Source organism: Mastigoproctus giganteus, chromosome 6, assembly GCF_048544385.1.
Source record: "Mastigoproctus giganteus isolate SK-2022 chromosome 6, ASM4854438v1, whole genome shotgun sequence".
In the NCBI taxonomy this organism is placed as follows: Eukaryota; Metazoa; Arthropoda; class Arachnida; order Uropygi; family Thelyphonidae; genus Mastigoproctus; species Mastigoproctus giganteus.
In genome coordinates this window covers 44,187,311-44,208,117 of record NC_143580.1, presented here as the reverse complement: position 1 = coordinate 44,208,117, position 20,807 = coordinate 44,187,311, and the positions used below count along the sequence as shown (strand labels likewise).

The window sequence follows — 20,807 nt, the reverse complement described above, 5'->3', positions numbered from 1 at the left end:
CACTGGCCTGCACATTTGATACCATGCATGATGGGGCATCTCCATAGCCAGGTGGGAAGGAGCAGCAGTGCGTAGCACACACTTCTTGATTAGACCAGGGTTCGAGCCCATCACCACCAAATATGGAGGATGCGGAAAGGTCAAGGGAATGACCACCACATATTCCCGGAGCAATATGGCCTTAGTTGCTAATGCTCCTAAAAAAAAAAACAAATAACAAACCATGCATGATGGATCAAGAGCCTCATGTTGTTGATGCCAAATCCGTACATGACCATCCACAGTGTGGAGTAAATAACATGACTCATCTGACCAGCACGCCTTCTTCCAATCTTCTAATGTCCAACTTGCATGCTCTTTGCGCCAGGTGAGTCTTTTATGGCAGTGAACCTTGATTAGGAGAGGATGCCGTGGGAGTCATCTACTGGGATAGCCCATATGTGCAGGTGTTTGACGCATGGTCATGCCAGATATTGTTCCGGGTTGGCCCATGTTGTATTGGGTAGTTTTTAATTTATCTTTTTTTCACTCTGACGAGACGAGGCGAGCGAGTGAGTGTGTGTGTTTTTTACCACATAAACAGAGTTTTAGTTTCAAAATTCCAGATAAATAAAGGGAGCAATATGGCAATACTGCACAGTAGGTCCATGTTTTATGTAGGGGTTAGGAACTATGTATAACGTATAAATAATGAAAAATAAGAGGGTTTAAGCTCCATAAAAACACATCCTTCCTTCCTTCATCTGCATAACTTAATAAATTACAAAATAGATAAATAAACTGAAAGAATTAGAAGAAAATATTAGGATGAGTAAGTTTTAAGAGTAAGTATGATTTATGAGTAAGATTTAAGAGATGGTAATGAGCAAAATATACCTTCTGAAGAGCACTGAGTTGCTCATGAGTACTAAGTTAAGATCTCCTGGCCTAGAGGATCATTTTGCCTTACTAATACATAGTCCCTCGGTAACTTTTAGAATAACTAACAATAAAATACACAATTATTACTGTTCATGGTATCGCCACATTAACAACATATTTTCAGAAATTCAACCCTTACTCATTTCCATGCTTGCATGGTCATTATTCCTAAATTAATCCAAATAAGGACTGAAGAGGAGGCGGGTGGTAAAAAAGTCTTGTTCTCTGCCATATGCAAATTAGGTAAAATGATATATTTAATTCTGTAATTTTTCATCTAATATTTTCTTGCAGACCAGTGGTTCTCTATCTTTGTAATCTTAGTGCCCTTTCAGCTACCAAATGATTCAGTTACTCCAAACACTATTTAAAATTCTCTGCTGTAGATATAGGTATTTGGTACAGGAAGGTTGGAAAAACCCAATATATGGCAACAGTCATGGCTAATGTCAAATCTCCCATGCCCAAAGCTTCTGTTGTGTGCGTGTGTGTGTGTGTGTGTGGTGCACACAAGCATGCAAGCAACAAATCAAATTACTAGAAGTTTTTGAAATGTCATTATTATTTCTCCAAAATTTAATTTGTTATCTTTTTTCACTCTTACAAAAAATACCAACCAATACTGTCTTGGATGAGTGATGAATAAATGTATTGAATCTAAACACGCAGTCAGTCAAGTAGTGTTCAGAAGAACTAACTTGAAAAAGTAACATTTGTTAAATGATAATAAAACCCCTAGCCTTAGGCAGCATAGACCCAATGCATTAATAAAGTAAAGAAGCAGGATATTATTTCAATGCAAGTATTGAAATAGTTTGAGAAATAACATTCACACTGTTCTTCTGTCTACTTTTCTTTATGAACACTACCTGGCTGAGTGGTGAATAAGTGTATCAAATCTCATTTACATTTTATACACTTATTTACCACTCAGCACATGTCACTAATGATGTAACCAAATAGTTATAAGAATGATCACAACACTGTCTTTGAGTTTTTAGTGAATAATAGATTCACCTATTTGGCCATGTTATTTTATTAAAAATGATATTGTTACCTTAGGTTAACTTCTGTTATCATTTAGAAATGATAACAATCATTTCTAAAGAGCCTAAGCCAAAGCCCTGTTACTGTCACAAGAGGAGCAACACAGTCCCCTGACAGTACAGACAGAAAAAAAAAATGGAGCACAGCATAAGCATTATTTCTCAAATTATTTTGATATCTCCGTTGAAATAGTATCTTGATTAAAACTGTTCTCATGAATATCTATACTATCTTGTGTATTCTTTTAAGATTTCTATTCTTTTGTAAGTTGTATCCACACGTTATATATTCAAACTGAATACAGTTTAAATAAAACAAGTTATCTTACCCTTGATATCCCGATGTAACTTTCGTTCTGAATGGAGGTAGTCTAAGCCTTTTAACACTTCTCTTAAGATTATAGCTATGTGCATTTCCTCAAATTGGCCAGCTTTCATTAAATCAAGAGCTGAACCACCACCTAAATATTCCATGATTATCCATAATTTTGTACCCTTAAAGAAAGAAAATAATTAGCAACCTGAATTAATCATTATCACATAGAGAAATTAAAATCACTTTCCTTCATCTAAGCTTAATAAAGTACATAGGGCAGCATCTGCTAAAGAGGATGAAGCAGTTGACCTCTGTCTTCATCATCTTTATCCCCCCCACAGCCAGAGTACAGTGCTCTTTTATGAATACCTATATAATGTTTTCATTATGTGTTAAACCTACAGCTGGATATATATGACTGTCACCTATGACAACAGAAAATTAATTTGATTGTTTGAAAGACAATCACTTTATAATGGAAAGGGAAATATATATTTTGAAGGAACCACATCATTAAAAATTTAATTATATTTCCTTTCCAAAATGTAGTGATTATGACTTTCTTTCAAAGTACATAATGGCTGATGCCTTGCCTGGCATACAGATAGAGAGGGGGAGGAGACTGAAGGCTGCAGGGGGGAAATTGCTAGGAAAGACTGGGGTCAATAGAGTAGACGATCCCAGCATATGCTAGTGGGGCATACCCATGCCCCATCAGAAAAAAATATGTGGGATGGCAGGGGGGGCAACAAGAAGGCTGTTGCTTCCCCCTCTGCCAGAGGAGGGAGGAAAGTGCACCTGGCAAGGAAGCCAGTACAGGTTGCCGTATGGTCTGGCAGCTGCATGTCTGCTTGAGTCAGGTCCTTGATTGGGTCCGAGTTTTTCCAATCCAGGTGTAGTTTCCTGTTTGTGGTTGTCACTTGGCAGCAGGACAGGTGCCTTAGTCAGGTCCATAGTTGTGGGTATTTATACACTCAGGGTAGTGGAAAATGAAAAATAACTGGAGGATAATTATGCTTGTTTGTTTTAGGATTTTATGGCGCATTAGCATCTAAGGCTATAATGCACCAAGTCGGTAATTACACAGTCAGATATGAAGTTCTCTGAGCAATGCAGACAGGCTTCCAGGACAGCTCATGGGGTTTGTCAATGATATACAGGAATTTTGCTAGCAGGGATAAGGAGGTGATTGTCCCATTGTACAAGGCAATGGTCAGGCCACATCTTGAGTACGACACACAGATCTAGAGGCCTCATTTTAGGACGTGGGGATTGGGCTGCTGGAACAAGTACGAAGAAAAGCAACAAGATTGGCGAGAGGAAAGGGGGCACTCTTACCAAGAAAGGCTTCAGTTCTGCAAATTGAAGCATCTGGAGACTAGGAACATGCGAAGTGATCTGATTGAGGTGTTTGAGGCTTTAAATGGATTGAGCCAGCTCAATGCTGATGGGATTCTTCCTCTTGCTCACACCACACATGAGGGGACACAAATTCAAATTGAGGAAGGATGGTTGCAGAACAGATGTGCTGAAGTTTGCCTTTAGCCAACAGGTGGTTGGTTGCTGGAACAAACTTCCATCTACTGTTGTGAAAGTTGATAGCTTAAATAAATTCAAGAAAGAACTAGACAAACTATTGGAGGGAATGAATGGGTGAAATGGGAGGCATCCTTTTTTTTTATTTTTTTACTTATGCTGTATAAGCTTGCTTTCTTGCATCATCTGCTAATGCTAATGTGTGCATCCTTGTGTCTATTTTTAAAAGTAGTATGCACTATTAAGTCAAACAAATAAAACTCATTGCAGCCACCAACTTTATTTTCTCGAACTTACTAGGTAACAATTATAAAAAATGAATATGCTACAGTGTTTTACCCTTTACTGGCTTCCCTCAAATCCTCCATTTTGAATGAACACCCAATAAGAGCTGCTTCATGTTTGCAGTGTTTTTCCCCACCCTAAAGTTTCATGAACATGGTTTATGCAAGATTAGCAGATGTTTGATAATTACCAACAGAGAACTGAAAAGTTTTTAATTCCCACAGTTTTCATACACATACATTAACATTAAGAAAACTAAATATTGGGAAACAGAGCTCAAAAAAATTACTACTTCAGATAGATATTTTTATAAACAATTACATCAATTTGCATTTTACCAGACAAAATTTTGACAAAAATAATCATTCACGATAAGGAACTATGGACAGAATCCACAAGTGAGCGCTGTTCCCTGAGACTGAAGCATTCATGCTCATCATCTAATATCAGGAAATCGCCCGCCCGCCCACCCCACCCCCAATGGTGATGTGCTGGATTGTTTCTAGGACAAGATAGCATCGTTGATATGTGTTGTCTGGCACTCCAGGGTCTTTTGTGATGTATTTTCTATAGTTCCTGGTGTCGATCACCTGGCGACCAGGTTGCCAGAATAATACATTAGAAGCCAACAAAGAAATACCAGTCAATCAAAGAAAGCATACAGTATTACAAGTATTAACCTTGAGCCATTACTAGAGATCCCTACCCACAGGCTGTATTGGTACTGTGCCATAAGAATGGACAAGATGATCCTGCACAATAGACTGGATATAACCCTCACCAACAAGAAGGAAGACTACCTACCTGATCAACATAGCAGGGCCCAACACCAACAACCTCCAGAAAACCTGCAAGGAAAAGATCAGGAAGTATACAGACCTTATATAAGAAGTCAATGAGATGTGATATGTGGAACAAGTAACGACCATCCTGACTATTGTATCAACCACTGGAATGCCAAAGAGCCTACATAAGAACCTAGCAGCAATAGGTCTTCCAGAGAAGACCCACAAGAAACTCCAGAAAGCCACAATCCTGAACACCTGTAGGCCAGTCAGATAGTTCCTCAACTAATAATAGCAGCTGGGCATAGCCACCTCATGCCCCTGGTACCAGTACCCATATAAGGTGCGGGGAAAAACCAATAAGGAGAAGAAAAGAAGTTAATAATAAAATTATGGAACATTTTCAAAAACTGAGTTTGCTTTGTAGAATCTCAATGTTTCATGGAGCAGGTTGAAAACCAGTAATTTATGCTATGATGCAGGTATATTATTTTAGATTAACCTTTATGTAACAATGGTTGAAATGCATTTCACTGCTTTATAAATTATACATGCACACACACACACACATTAAAAAAAAAAAACATTTTTTAATGTTTCAGGATATTTGAAACTGATCTAATTATATCTACTTTAGAATATACTGAGTCATACAAAAATGAAAATTAATTTTAAAGTCATTAATACATATGTTTAATAAAAACATAGTAGTGCAAATTAAGCCTAATCTCTAAAATGTTCAATTACAACAGCGGTTCCCAACCGGTGGTTTGCAAACCCCTGAGATTTACATAGGTATATTTTTGTAAACTACAAAATAGTTTAATATAAATTTATGCGGGTCGGTTCAAAATTTATATTTAGTTGTGGTTTGGGTCACGGGTTACACAGAGGGCAATATCACTTATAAAAACATAGTACTGGAAATATTTTATAATAAAAATTCAGAACTATTATACGACTTCAAAGAATATAGGCTTAGTGGTTCGTGATAAAAATATTATGTTGAAAGGGATTTGCGAGTCAAATAAGGTTGGGAACTGCTGAATTACAATATACCTACACATTTCAACACACTGTTATAAATGAGCAAAGTCTAAAAATTACCTTGAGGTAGGAACCAAAGTACTTGGTTACAAATGGACTATCACACTGTGATAGCACCATGATTTCTTGTTGAATGTCTTCAATTTCATCCTCAGCTTCTTCTAAATCTATTATTTTTATTGCTACAACTTGCTGGGTCCTATTATCAATTCCTTTGAACACCTCTCCAAATGAACCTTTCCCAATTCTTTCCTGTTTTGTGAAGATCAACTCTGGATCTACCTTCTGAAAGACAAAAATCTAGTTCAAATATAAATTTATTTACAAATTATTAAAATTATAATATACAACTTGACTTTTTTTTGTGATGATAGCAAATACTGCTGGATCACCAATGCTACAACTGACTTGAGAACTGCTCAACCAGTTTATAGGCTGGATAGAACTTTGGATCACTGTTTTTTTTTTTTTTTTTGCAAAAGGCACTTTCTGTAAATCAAGTGAATCATGGTCTTACTTTTTGAAGTACAGCAATACCTTGCTTAGCACGGCTTCAAACAGCACAGGTTTCACTATAACACGGTTTTCAATTAAGTTTAAGTCAAATTTACTGTACATATTAAAACTCATTCAATAGCCTAGACACGTACTCTATATATATATTCTGCATTGTCGTAGCCTAGGTACGGTACAATATGCTGTGGTGCCAACTCTATTGTCTCACATGCACATGTGACAATAGCTCCCCTCAGGCATTCAGCTGCGACATGCAACAGTGTTCAGTATTCTTAATTTCATCTTGTTTTTGAGATGACATGACAGCTTTTCAAACTTTTCATTTAACATTTTTTTTACCCCTTTAAATACAATCGAATATATATCTGCATCTTGGCTAGAAATCACTGCCAACAACATGCATTTTTTTGGCAGCATGTTTTGTCCCATTTGGTAAATGATTTCACTGGTTTTGAATTGCAGTTCAGACAACTGCCGAAGACATTGCGAAGATCGGAAAAGACTTGGGATTTGAAACTTTGGACACTGTCAATATATGTGACTGAATTGACTCGCATGCAACTTAGATGGTGCAACTCTCCTTGAAATTGATGAGAAAACTGCATATGAAGAAGAGGAAAACAATTCTGAAATGGCACCAAAAGTATTTTCGACAGAAGATTGGAGAAAGTTTTTCGGGGGGTTGACATGGCCTGCAAGGTGATCATGAATGGAGACCCAAATGTTGAACACAGTATCAAGATACGGCAAATTTTACAAGATGGATTTGATGCTACAAAGACATGAATGCCAAGAAAAAGAAAAGACGACTTCACCAGACTTCATTATTGAAATACCTAAATAAACAACTGCCTTTTTTAAAGATTTTTTTGCAATATTTTTTTTATTTCAAATCCTTTTAATTGGCTATCAAGTGTAAATTGTTTATAGATTTATTATAATTTGTTTATAGACTGTTTCTCTGGTACATATTCAATTAAAACCCATTATAATTATCAGTATGGTTTCACATAACACGGAAAAGTTTCGGCACCAATTATCAGTGCTCAGTGCTATGGGGGTATTGCTGTATGTATGTTTGTGGTAAGTATGTAACAGTGACTTCAGCTAGGCTTAATGCCACAGGAGATGCTTTTGTGTATACTAGACTGGTTGGTTGTTTTAGGATTTTATGATGCATCAGCTGCTAAGGCCACAATGCATCAAACTTAAGTATAAACATAATCTATAAGGCATGATACAAGTTTATTTTCAGTAAGAAGCTAAAAAATATTTGGTTCAAAATATTCACCTGTCTTTTGAATGTATAAGGTTCTGTAGATTGGTGAAGACCCAAGAAGAATGATTGTTGATCACTGTCAAGAGACTAGACACTCGATTAATTATGAAAAATTGTTAATGTGCTGTAATTTCTACACTATGAGAATCATCTACTCTTATTAGGTAAAAATGTATCATATTGTTAATCCAAAGTCTAGTTAAAACTGCTACTTATCAGCACATTTTATGGAAACCAGTGTGACAAAAGGTGATGTACAGCTCAATGGAGTAGAGTGACTCAGGAAGTTTTCAAAGTTTGGGGCACCACTGATTTTGCTGTTTTATTGGCTTTGGCTCTTTGATTCTCTTTTATTGTGGCATGACTTGGAATCCCACAAAACTGAATATATATATATTTTTTCAAATAGTGAGCACAGAGTAAGTTGAATTTGATAAACCGCTGGATGACTATAATTCTTGGTGTGGGGGTAAAGTTTGTAATGTACTCAGGAAATCTGTGTAAACCATACTTTACTGGAATTGTTTTTTCCTGGAAATGTTCTAAAGTGAGGCATGTTGAAAATAATTTTGCTGTGTACATAGCAGAATTACAATTGTAAGAACTCTATGTGGTATAGCTGCATCAGGGAAGACCGTTGTGGATCCCACAAAACTATAACACTTTGAACCATCAGTATAGACTGATAAATAAATCAGAGAAATGACAGTGATACATTACACATAAATATTGGAGACTACTAACATGGGAGAGGATCCTTTTGTACTGTACACTACAACATGAAGTTCTCTGAACAGTGCACACAGGATGTTATGTGGTTTTGCCAATGATATACTGGAACTTTGCTGTAAGAGGCAAAAAGGTGATTGTCTCATTGTATAGAGCAATGAATAGGCTAAATCTTATATATTGCATACAGATTTGGAAACATCATTTTAGAAAAAATATACAGGGCCGTTGGAAAGTGTGCAGAGAAGAATAACAAGGTTACTGGGTACAAAAGATTCTTACCAAGAAAGACTAGGGTTCTGAAAATGCCACATCTGCATGATGACCTAATTATCTAACACTGTGCTCTTTTTCAGACAACACACACACACATTTAAATTGAAGGATGGATGAGATAAGCAGTGGAAATTTGCTTTCAGCCAAAAAGAATTGATTTTTGGAAGAAATTTAAAGAAAGCTTGGTTTTTTTTAAAGAAATATTTAAAGAAATAATACAAATAAATGTTTTATTTGTATTATTTATTTTTGAATAAATGTAAAGGGATGGACAAATGAAGTTTTTTTTTTCCTGTCACTATATAAGCTTGTTTCCTTGTATCATTTTGTCAATACTAAGACATTCAAATATGAATGAATTCAATTAATTTTGTTTACTTTCCATGCTGAAAATTCTAATACAGAACTAATCCATTCAACATGAGGTAGCTTGAAAGAGGACCACAACTGCATCTACCTGGTTCACTAGTAGGAGTTCCAAATTAGTCCTTATTTTAACCCCCACACTTTCTGTATGTCCATAAAAATAAAAGTGTAAAAATAATACTGTTCATTCAGATTTCATATGTTTCAAAATGAAATTTTAAACAGAAATTTTGTTAGTAATACACGAGTAAAAAAATGGAAATTTCTCTTTTACACTTTACTGTGGCTGACAGAAATGCCCAGGGGTTTAAAACAATACTAGAGAAACTACTTTAAGAGGAAACTACATTCTTGTAAGTGTTCCACTTTATGAACACAATGGATGTCCCAGAAAAATGACAGCAGGAAGCAGAAGTTCCTTGCTTACCAATATAGCACAAAGCAGGTGAGTGGCCTTAGACACTTATCTGCTTAGTCTTAAAAGTCTTAAAAATGTATGTGACAACCTGTAAAAAATCTGAAAAATACATTTTTATATATTTTTAATTCTTAAAAATTCAGAAGTTGCATTAACTTCTGTGAATTTCTATGTAACTGCTGGGTGCTACGAAACCCTTCTTTTAAAATTAGGTTAAAACTTTCAACTCGACACTGAAATAACTGGGATAACACAACTTAAGGTTCCCTGTGAATGGATTGTTTTCATTCAGTTCTAGTCATAGCAAAGAGACAAATCAAATATATGGTAGAAGGTGTATAACAGCCTGAGGGGTGTCCACAAAGACTTGTTTCAACCAATTAGAAGCTCACTAGTTCTTTTAACTCCAAATGTGAATGAAATAGTGACAGCAGCAATTAACTACTTAAAAAGAAAGTAGCCAATGTGTAAATTCTTATATGACCCAATAAACACAAAACTGTCTTAAAATACCAGTTCTAAACTTTTCTAAAATGGACTCTTGAAAAAGAAAAAAAGAGAATTATATTTATGAAATATTATTATTATTATTATTATTAGCCTTATGGTGCAAGGAAGTCTGAGGCTTTTGCTGCACCAGCCAAAAAAAAAAGTTTGAGTTACCCCAGACAGAGAAAGAAATAGAAGGGAATCACCAAGAAAGAGAAGAATGATGATATCCAGCTTAGGACCCTGGGTGTGCCAAGCCAATACTCACCAGATGTGAGTCCCTGGGGCCAATATGTAAAAGATAAAAGCTTGACAGACCATTAATCATGTAAAATCAGTATTATATTATGGAATATGTTCTAAATTTTCAATATTCAGGGTCACAATAATCTGGATCACAGACAGGATGCATGTGCCACACTGCTTCAAATACAGTATTGACAGTATTTCACACAATACAAAAACATATAAAAGTTATTTTTAATGATGAATATGTTCTATACAAGAGGCAATCTTACAACTGCACTTTGGGGCAAGAAAAAAAAAAAAAATACATTGAATCGATTTTACATATAATTTATTTTGTCTATTAATTGTGCTGCATCACTCTTTGTGTGATGCAGCACAATTCAACAGTTCTACACTATTCTTAAATTGTCACCCTCATCAAAGAAAACTTAACTGATGTAATTACATAAACACCTTATGAAGGAGCAATTTTCATGATAAAAATCTGCAATTTTCAAAATAAAGATCTGCAATTTTCATAATAAAGATCTACAGTGTATTTATCATGGCTGTACTCTTATACATTTATAATGATATCCTTCACACTGGAACTCCTCCCAAAACATAATGCTTGTATATACTCATGGTCAAATTGATACCAAAAGTAAAAGTCCAAAGAGATTCAAAGATAACACTCATCTATACTGGATATGATTTGCTTAAGCTGTTTGGGAAACTTCTATTATCTATGCTCATGGCACAATGCTTCAGCCACAGACTTACATACCTGCATTGTGATCCTTAGCATGTCAACTAACAAATCTATTGGACATAATTTAGGAGTATGTCCAATAGACTGAAACCTACAATCTATTGTAGGATTCAAACTACAACAGATTGTAGTTTGAATCCTTAAGAAGATTCAAATTACAATCAAAGCACAACTGAACATCTTATTTCTTGACATAAAGATTGACTTTGACACACCATCATGTGAGGCCCTACTTCTTATTCTTGAAAGATACTTTTAGCATTAGTAGAGGCATATGATGCAAGAAAGCAAGTTTATGCAGCATAAGCCAAAAAAAAAAAAAAAAAACCACTCCCATTTCACCCCTCCGTTTGTTCGAAATACCTGTCCAGCTGAGCCTTAAATTTATTTAGGCTATCAACTTCCACAACAAGGGATGGAAGTCTGTTCCACCAACCAACTACCCGCTGGCTAAAGGCAAATTTCCGCACATCTATCCTACATCTGTCTTTCCTCAATTTGAATTTATGCCCTTTCAGGTGATTATTCTGAGCAAGAGGAAGAATTCCATTGGCATTGAGCATGCTCAAACCATTCAAGGCTTTATACACCTCTATCAGATCACCTCGCCGGTGCCTAGTCTCCAGACACTGTAATTTGCAAAACTTAGGCCTTTCTTCGTAAGAGCAACCCTTTGTTCCATTCACTAATGTTGTTGCCATTCTCTGTACTCATTCCAGCAGCTCTACATCCGTCTTGAAATGAGGCCTCCAGACCTGTATACAGTACTCAAGGTGTGGCCTGACCATTGCCTTATACAAGGGAATAATCACCTCCTTATCCCTGCTAGAAAAAAAATTCCTGTATATCACTGACAAGACATCATGAGCTACTCTTGGAGCCAGTCTGCACTGCTCAGAGAACTTCATATCTGCCTGCACAATTACCCCCAGGTCCTTTTCATTCTCTACCACTGTCAGTAGTACCACAGAGTTTATACATTGCTCTGGGGTTACTGTTTCCCATATGTCCCTTTAAAATAAAAGGACACTATCTACACATCACAAGTAGTTTTGTGCTTCAAAGGACCCTTCACTGTAGCGCCTCTGTAGCCAGATGGGCAGGAGCAGCAGTGCGTATCACATGCTTCTTGATTAGACCGGCGTTCGAACCCGTGACCACCAAATACGGAGGATGCGGAAAGGTCAGGGAATGACCACCGCATATGCCCGGAGCAATATGGCCTTAGTTGCTAATGCTCCTAAAAACCAAATAACAAACAACAACAAACCTTCACTGTAAAATATCAAGATCTTATCCACATGTATAGCTACAGCAAAGGAGTTCCACAAGGTAAAAGTAATGGTCATGACTCTGACTCCTGTTTTCATTGTGGTAAAGGTTTTAGGTTTCATTGCTGTATAGTATGTTTGTATAAATGTGTGTTCGCAGTTCAATTTTCATGTTGTGCAAGCTGAAAAACTAGAATAAGTCATGGGGTGGGGGGGGGGGGAACAAACGGGAACTGAATCCAGACCTCTCCAAATAAGTGACAAGCATCAAACAACTATACTGTCACGAAAGACCCGTGTTTGCCACCACATTCAAGTCACATAAGGAACTGCCAGACAAATACAGTGTCTATGCAGACAACATAAAACTTTGTTTTATGTTTAAATTCCAGGGGAACAAGTATGTGCAATCATTCAGCGAGCAAATTAAATAGATAAAATAATACCTAAATCAGACAGGATTATAGTAATAGGTTATCTTGCACTATATTTGCCATATAGTGCAAGAAAGCTACAGGTTTTTGCTGCACTGACAAAAAAAAAAAAAAAAAAAAAAAAAAAACACCAAGTAAATAAAAAACACAAATTATATGCTTTCCTCCTCACACAGGTAACTATCCAGTTGACCTCTGAATTTATTTGAACTGTCAGCCTCAACTACCTGTGAGGGCAACTTGTTCCAGTAATCAATGACTTGCTAGCTAAAAGAAAACTTTCTACAAAATCTAATCTAGACCCCACTCCTGAAATTTGAATTTATGGCCTCTGGTTCTAGAATTCTTTATAACAGTGAAAATTCCACCTTCATTCATTTTATGAATGAAGGTGGAAAAATTTTATAAATTCCACCCTCTCAGAGCCTTTTGAACCTCAATCAGGTCACCTCTGAGGTGTCTGGTTGCCAAGCTCTGCAGCTCACATAATTGGAGTCTTTCCTCATATGGTGTCCTTTTGCTGATCTCACCATTCAAGTTGCCCATCTTCGGACCCTTTCAAGAAGCCCAATGTCCTTTATCGTCTCCATAATTGAACACAGTATTCCAAATGTGATCATACAAGTGCCTTATATAGTGGCTTATGATGTCCCCCTATCTCTGCAGAGTAACATTTGATAAATCATCAACAGGACTCCATGGGCTTTCCTGGCTGTCTGTTTACACTGTTCAGAAAACTTCATATCTGCCCATATCATAACTCCCAGATCCTTTCTTCCTCCACTGTTTTTAATTCAATCTCACCACGTGTATAATTTATTTGGGGGTTGCTATTCCCCAAGTGTTTTTATGCTGACCATCTTTGAAGTCTGTTCAGGTCATCCTGAAGGAGTGCTGCTTGGTACTGATTATTAACAACTCTACCAATCTTTAAGTGATCTGCAAATTTTGACATCACGCTTTCCATCCCTTTGATGTCATTTATGAAAATGAGAAACAACAGTGGTTCAAGTACTAATTCTTGAGGGACCCCACTCCTGACATTACACCACAATCTGAAGAATATCCATTAATCACAACCCTCTGCCTTCTGCCCTGCAGCCGCTCAACAATCCATCTTAGAATCATACCAATAATTCCAACCAGTTCAAGCTTATACAGTAACCTCATATGAGGAACTGAGTCAAATTCTTTGCTAAAATCCAAATAAGCTATGTTAAAATTGTTCCCTACATCTAGCTCATGAGTAACTGTGTCAAAATGGCTTACTAAGTTAGTTAGTTAAACATGATTTTCCCTTATCAAAGCAAAGTTGTGCATCCTTCAGAATGCCATATCTGTCTAAATGTTCCTGGATTGTACTATTAATCACTGCCTCTATGATTTTTCCTACCACTGAAATAAGACTTAACCTGACAAGTTGGTAACTAAAGACCAACAGGTCTGTGGTTATCAACTTCACTCCTAGAACTGCTTTTATGTATTGCCGATACATTGCCACTTTTCTAAGCCAAAGGAATCCCCCCCCCCCCGAGTCCAAAGATGCCCTCATAATTAACCTCAATGGTTCAATACACTCCCTCACACCCTTCTTCAAAACTACAGGGTATATGCTGTCATCTCCAGGAGCCTTACTTGCCTTTATGCTCAAAAGATTTTCTAATAAACAAGCATCTGTAATTACGACATCACTAATTTCATGTGGCTCAGCCTCACTCGTACAGCCTCTTCTCAGCATGACGGGTCTTTAGTCAGTAAGATCGTTGCAAAGTACCTATTCATTTCATCCGCAACATCAGCTGGGTTATCTAAGACTTTCCCACACCCAGTGCACAAGGGTCCAATCTGATTAGCTTTCTCCTTTGTTAATCCTGCTGATTTAGCAGGATTAAGGGTTAATCCTACTATATCAGCTCAAATGACAATTATAAACTTTAGAAAGAAAAATGATTTGGAGATAATGTGGGATGAGGAACTTTAATTCATACATCACTTTGCCAATGTCAAGAACAAGACCCTATTTGCCACATAGTCCATTAGGCAAGGGCTGGTAGATATAGGGTCAATTATTAATTCTTTTCACATACCTCAACATACTAAGTAGTTCCTCCTCATTTTAATAAAATTTTATTTTTCAGATCTTTTAATTTTATTAAATTAAATAGCAATATATTTTAAATCATAATATTCAGTCAACATTTTTGTGATGTACTTATATTTTCTTGGATTTTAATAAAAATTGAAATGCAACATGCATTTCAGGTTTCTGCTGTGATTGATATAATAAATTTTTCTGAAAAAAGGCAACAAATATTTCTAAAAGAGCTGAATATAAAATTTCACAAAAATCTACCCACTGGAGGTCAAGGTGTTACATACGGATAGGCAACAATAAGTGCTTTACACATATGTGAATGCACCTAAAAAATTGGTCCTTGACTTAAGTGATAAAAGGGGCATATTTGAGGTGCAATTTAATGAGGATTTTGTAGATAATATGATTTTTTTTGTGTGCTACATTTGTGTGCCACAAATCTGAAGAAAGAAATGGTTTTTCTGGACAAGAAAATTTACTTCAGAAAAAATTAAAAATCAAATATCACAAATTTCACACTGCTCTTACTCTCCCCACCTCTGATATACAGTCTGACACCACCACTATCTCCAATAAAAACAGCCTAACTCATCATCAGATATTTTCAATCCACTGCAGGATGAAGACTTTCCAGTTCCTTCTGTTTTGTGCAATGGCCATCCATTTACTGCTCACAAACTCTTGAATTTCATCTATCCATCTCTGCCTTTGTCTTCCAGGTTTTCTTCTAGCTCCTCTTGGATACCATTCTGCTATTTTCTTAGTCCATCTGTCATCATGTTTTTGAGCTATGTGTCCTGCCCAAGTCCATTTCAGTTCTTTAGTTTTGATAAGAATGTCCTTTACTTGAGTTTGCTGCCTAATCCATGCGTTTCTCTTCTTATCCAACGGCCTGATTCCTAATATAATTCATTCCATTCTTCACTGTGTAGTTTTCAGCTTCTCTTCCATTCTGGTGAGTGCCCAAGTTTCACTTCCATAAGTAATGGTGGGAAGTATACATAAAATGTGTCTAAAATATGCTTCAATTGCATGAATGTTTATAAAATTTTCATTTTTTGTTTTTATATTTATATATTTCATTCTATTAAGAGCATAAAAACCATTATACATTAATTTATTTTTTTTATAAAATAACATCAATCTTTTTGTCAGCAAAAAGCTATGCATTATGGAAGCTTATATTTTAGGTGGGGGAAGAAAAAACAAGAGAAGAAAAGAAACTATATGCAATTTAAACAAATTTGTGAAAAAAAATATCAGTGCAGCATGTGCCAAAAAAGAAATTTCATAACTGCTCTTTAGGTTACTTTTTTGAACCGAAATGTTATACAGTACCTAAAATAAGGATAAAAATTTTTGTACAATTTAATGTGATGGTTCCAAAATGGTGTACCTAAAATATAGACAAAACTTTAAATAAAAATACACTAAATTGATGAAAACAATCCATTACTTCCATGGGTCTTTGACTGGAAAAATAATACATTATTTATAGGGCTTCTCCAGCGTATAAGGTACGAATTAGTTAATGTACATAGGGCATTACATTTTAGGTGTGTCAGATTTTGATTTCTTAAATTAACTGATTCTTTAATTTTCTGTGATTAATAGAAGCAAAAGTAAACTAATTATCTTGTTACCAATTAATTACTAATTGATTAACTAATAATATACAGGGTATATCAACAAGTAACACACTGTAAGCTGTGATATTTCTATTATCTGAGATACTGTAACCATAACAATACTTCACATACATTAAATACAATCTTTCAACATTGTGAAAATATCACTCAATGTAAGAACCACCACATTCGCTGCATTCTTTCCAGGCAGCGAATGCACTTTGATAAAAATCAGGAGGCTGATGTTTACACCAATGTTTAATGTCAGAAATCAGTTCCATACTACTCTCGAACACCTTACCATGGAGGTATGCCTTCGGTTTACCAAAAAAAAAAAAAAAAATCAATGATGAGGTGAGGTCAGGGCTATAGGGTGTGTGAGGCATTATGCTCTAACACAGCTAGGCAATCATTGACAGTGTCATCTGTGTGTGCGGTGTGCAGCCTATCATCATCATTATTATTATTATGTGGCATATAATGCAAGGAAGCATGCTTATAAAGCATTATCCAAAAATAAAATAAAAACCTTCCCACATCACTTGTCCATTCCATCCAATAATTTGTCTAGTTCTTCCTTGAATTGATTTAAACTGCCCACCTCCACAATGCCAGATGGAAGTTTGTTCCAGCAGTCAACCACCCATTGGCTGAAAGCAAACCTCCTCGTATCTATAATGCAACCATCCTTAATTTGAATAGAATCCTTCGCATGTGTGTAGTCTGAGCAAGAGGAAGAATGCCGTTAGTATTGAGCCTGCTAAAACCATTCAAAGACTTAAAAACCTTGATCAGATCACCTCAAAGGTGCTTCTAGTCTCAAGGCTGCAATTTGCAGAATTGAAGCCTATCGTAGTAAGAACTACCCTTTCATTCCATTCATCAATCTTAATGCCCTTCTCTGCACCTGTTCCAGCAGATCTACATCCTTCCTAAAATGAAGCCTCCAGACCTGCATGCAGCACTCAAGATGCGGTCTAACCATTCCATTATACAACCGGATAATCAATTCCTTGTCCCTGCTAGCAAAGTTCCTGTATATCATAGACAAAGCTCCATGAGTTGTCCTAACAGCCTATCATCCTTCAAAGAATTTCATATCTGCCTGCACAATGAAAAAGATCCCTAGGTCCTTTTCATTTTCCATGGCCCTGAGTGTAGTACCACATTAATCTGGGATTGCTGCTACTCATATGCAGTACCTTGCATTTATCAATGTTAAACATCAACTGCCATTTCTCAGCCCACTGGCTTAATTTGTTTAGATTTTGTTGCAGCAACTGACCCTGATTACTGTCATTAACCACCTTGCCCACCTCTGTATCACATGAAAACTTAGACATTAAGCCTGATGTCTAAGTTTTTGTCAATATCATTAATATATATAGAAAACAACAATGGTGGCAGAAGTCAATTGTGGTATTTTAAGCAATTATAAGGACCAAGTACAGAACAAAATGCATCAAATTAATCAGGGAATTACAAATAATTACTACACTACTAATTTTAAATTAAGAGTTATAAAAACAATAATTTTAAATCAATAGAGTTCCACTTAGTGGCTCTGAAAAAGCTTCTAGTCCAGATAGTCTTGTCAGCAGATTATCCTGATGAAACTTGATATCCTGCCGATTCAGTTCATGTCTTTTTGCTTTCAGAGCTTGATTAAGCTTTTCCAGGGACAAGCAGTATCTTTCTTTGTTGATGGTTGTTCCACTTTCCATGAAATCGATAAAAATTATGCCATTTTGATCCCAAAAAAAGGTTGCCATAAGTTTTGTTAACAATTTGATAAGTTCTGGCTTTATGTTTACAGGTAATGTCAGGGGTACCATTTCATGGATTGTTTGGTTTGTGGGTTATAATGGAAGAGCCATGTTTTATAACATGTGACAACCCATTTAAAGCATTCAGGAACACCAGCACTAAACTTCCCCAGAAGATCTTCACAGATCTCTTTCCTCAAAGCCATCATCTACTGGGCAAGCAGTAGGTACTCACTGAGAACAGATTTTTCTATACCCCAGTCTGTTGATGATGGTTAACACATACCTGCTATGCAACATCACCTAAATGTCAATGGGACATGTCAAACAAGTTCCTTTGACATTTTTGCAGCACCCATCACTTGTCTAGTGGTTATGCACCTGTAATTATGAATGAGCTGGTAAATGAGTTCTTCATTTTCACTGTTTGTGACACACAAACAGTGGTCTTCCAGCTCTTGGTTTGTCCTTGATATTAAAATAAATCACCTTCCCGAAACTGTTGGAGACACCTCTGGATATTACTTTGTTCAATTGTCCGGGAACATCACCACACATCATTTCCAGAAAAGGCTGTCACCTTGTCCACCTATATCTTCAGATCTAAAAATGCCAGAAAATTGATATTAGGTGTGTTCATGGGTAATTGGTTACACAATAAGTACATCAAATTCCCCTCCTTCCTTATGCACACATGTGTGTGAGTAATTATGCATTACTTATCAAACCCACCCTTGTATATAAAAAAAAGTAATTGTTTTTAAGTTGCTGTACATCTCCCAAAGTAATATTCACTCCACTGCACATACCACCTGGCATAAAATTTACTCCAACCACTTTGTAATACGTTATAATGAACACCACACAATTTACTCCAACCACTTTGTAATACGTTATAATGAACACCACACAATGAAATGCAATTTCAGACTTTGTGATTTAATAAATTAAACAATTGTAATATACTGTCAATGCATTTTATATATTTCTTCCTGAATTTTATTATATTAATAATAGCAAAACATTAAATATGTTTCTGTAATTAATATAATAAGCAAATAGTAATGATTCATGATTTATGTACTTAGTACACTTATAACTAAAAAACAAGCAAGCAAAAAGATTACTTTTTATGCACAAACCAAGAACATTTCATTTCTACATGTTTTGTCGATTCATTCCTCCAATCAGTGCAAGGCAACAAACATAACATCCAATACTTCGACTACAGTATAAGATATTGGATAGCCTATATTTTTAAATGAAAAAAATTAATGAAAATCGACCACTGGGAGTAGAGTTGTTACATGTGGACTGATAGACATAGAAAATAGGTGCATATATGCTAATGCACATAAAAATATACCTCAAATGAATCAGGAATTTAAAAATACTACTGTATTTTTAAATTTTTAATATACTTTCCTGGTTAATGCAAAAAAAAAAAAAAAAAACACCTACACACACCTTTGAAGTTAATACAGTGTTCACACAGAGCTTGGAATGGACCAGTACGTAACAAAATGCCATTTGGTTCACTATATGTATCAGTAACAACATACATGATTATTAAAAATAAGATATTTTATTAATGAACATTCTGGTTCATAAAATTTAACATCCATTTCAACCCCTGCTTCTTCCACTAATCAGTTTGTATGTAATAATCAACAGCTGCTGTAGCCAAGTGGTCAGACATGAGGGCACATTTGTACGCTTGTTTCAGTTATGGTTTTTCAAGACCATATGACTGTAAATATGGTGACACTCTTGTATTCTAGCTCTCTATTTTGTGAATCCTCTGACTTTATGTAGTCATCCTGGAGTAAAAGAAAAAATATATTTGTCAAAAAAAAAAAAAAAAAAGAATTTTTTTCAAAGTGAGACAATGTTTTGATTATAAGATCATACTGTAATGGCAGCACTGGTATTATGCCCATTCAAAAAAAGCAAATGGGATACTGTACTTCTTAATTATGTTTTAGGTTTTAATTTGTATTTCCCAAAGCGCTTTGGCTGCCCTAACAAGAATTACAATTATCAATCTGCAAAATATTAGAATTTGAGTTTGAATTAAAACTTATCAAAAATTCCAATATGAATAATGGCCATTGAGAGGCATTTGAATAGGAATAGCCACCAGCAATAAGCATTAATAGACTGTGTGTGTGTGTGTGTGTGTGTGTGTGTGTGTGTGTGTGTGTGTGAGAGAGAGAGAGAGAGAGAGAGACCATTGAAAAAGTCATGATTCCATTAGGTTCCCCTTTGTTTGTGGTACCTTTTGTGTGCTGCATCCTGAACATATGCTTTGAGGCCAGCCCTTCCTGAGAACACTTTGAGAACTCTTAATATTTACTTGTTGAAATTAATAATCAATAAATAATACATTTTTATTTATACTCTGAGTGGTTGAGGCCAGAATTATATTTATATCAATTAATTTGTATGAATTTTTAACACAATTTTTTTTTTTTTTTTTTTTTTTTTTACTATCAAGAATAAGAATTATTTTTAAGCAAAAGTCTGATCTGTTAAGCAGACCAGATCATGTGTCCTGTATGTTTCTTTTTTTTCTTAATTGTTATTTTTTTTCTAAATCCTCAT

The 20,807-nt window shown here is 35.7% G+C and overlaps 1 protein-coding gene across 2 annotated transcripts in view; it reads right to left on the bottom strand.

The window, feature by feature from the left end:
* The window catches only part of LOC150084211 (serine/threonine-protein kinase 26-like), a 250,688-nt gene that overhangs the window by 84,929 nt on the left and 144,952 nt on the right, over nt 1-20,807 (bottom strand). For both annotated transcript variants that reach the window (XM_090375930.1, XM_090375929.1), the window contains 2 exons: nt 5,997-6,221; nt 2,297-2,462 (listed from right to left, as the gene is read on the bottom strand). In XM_090375930.1, the coding sequence (XP_090232056.1) occupies nt 2,297-2,462; nt 5,997-6,221 (391 nt within the window). The remainder of the gene's footprint in view (nt 1-2,296; nt 2,463-5,996; nt 6,222-20,807) is intronic.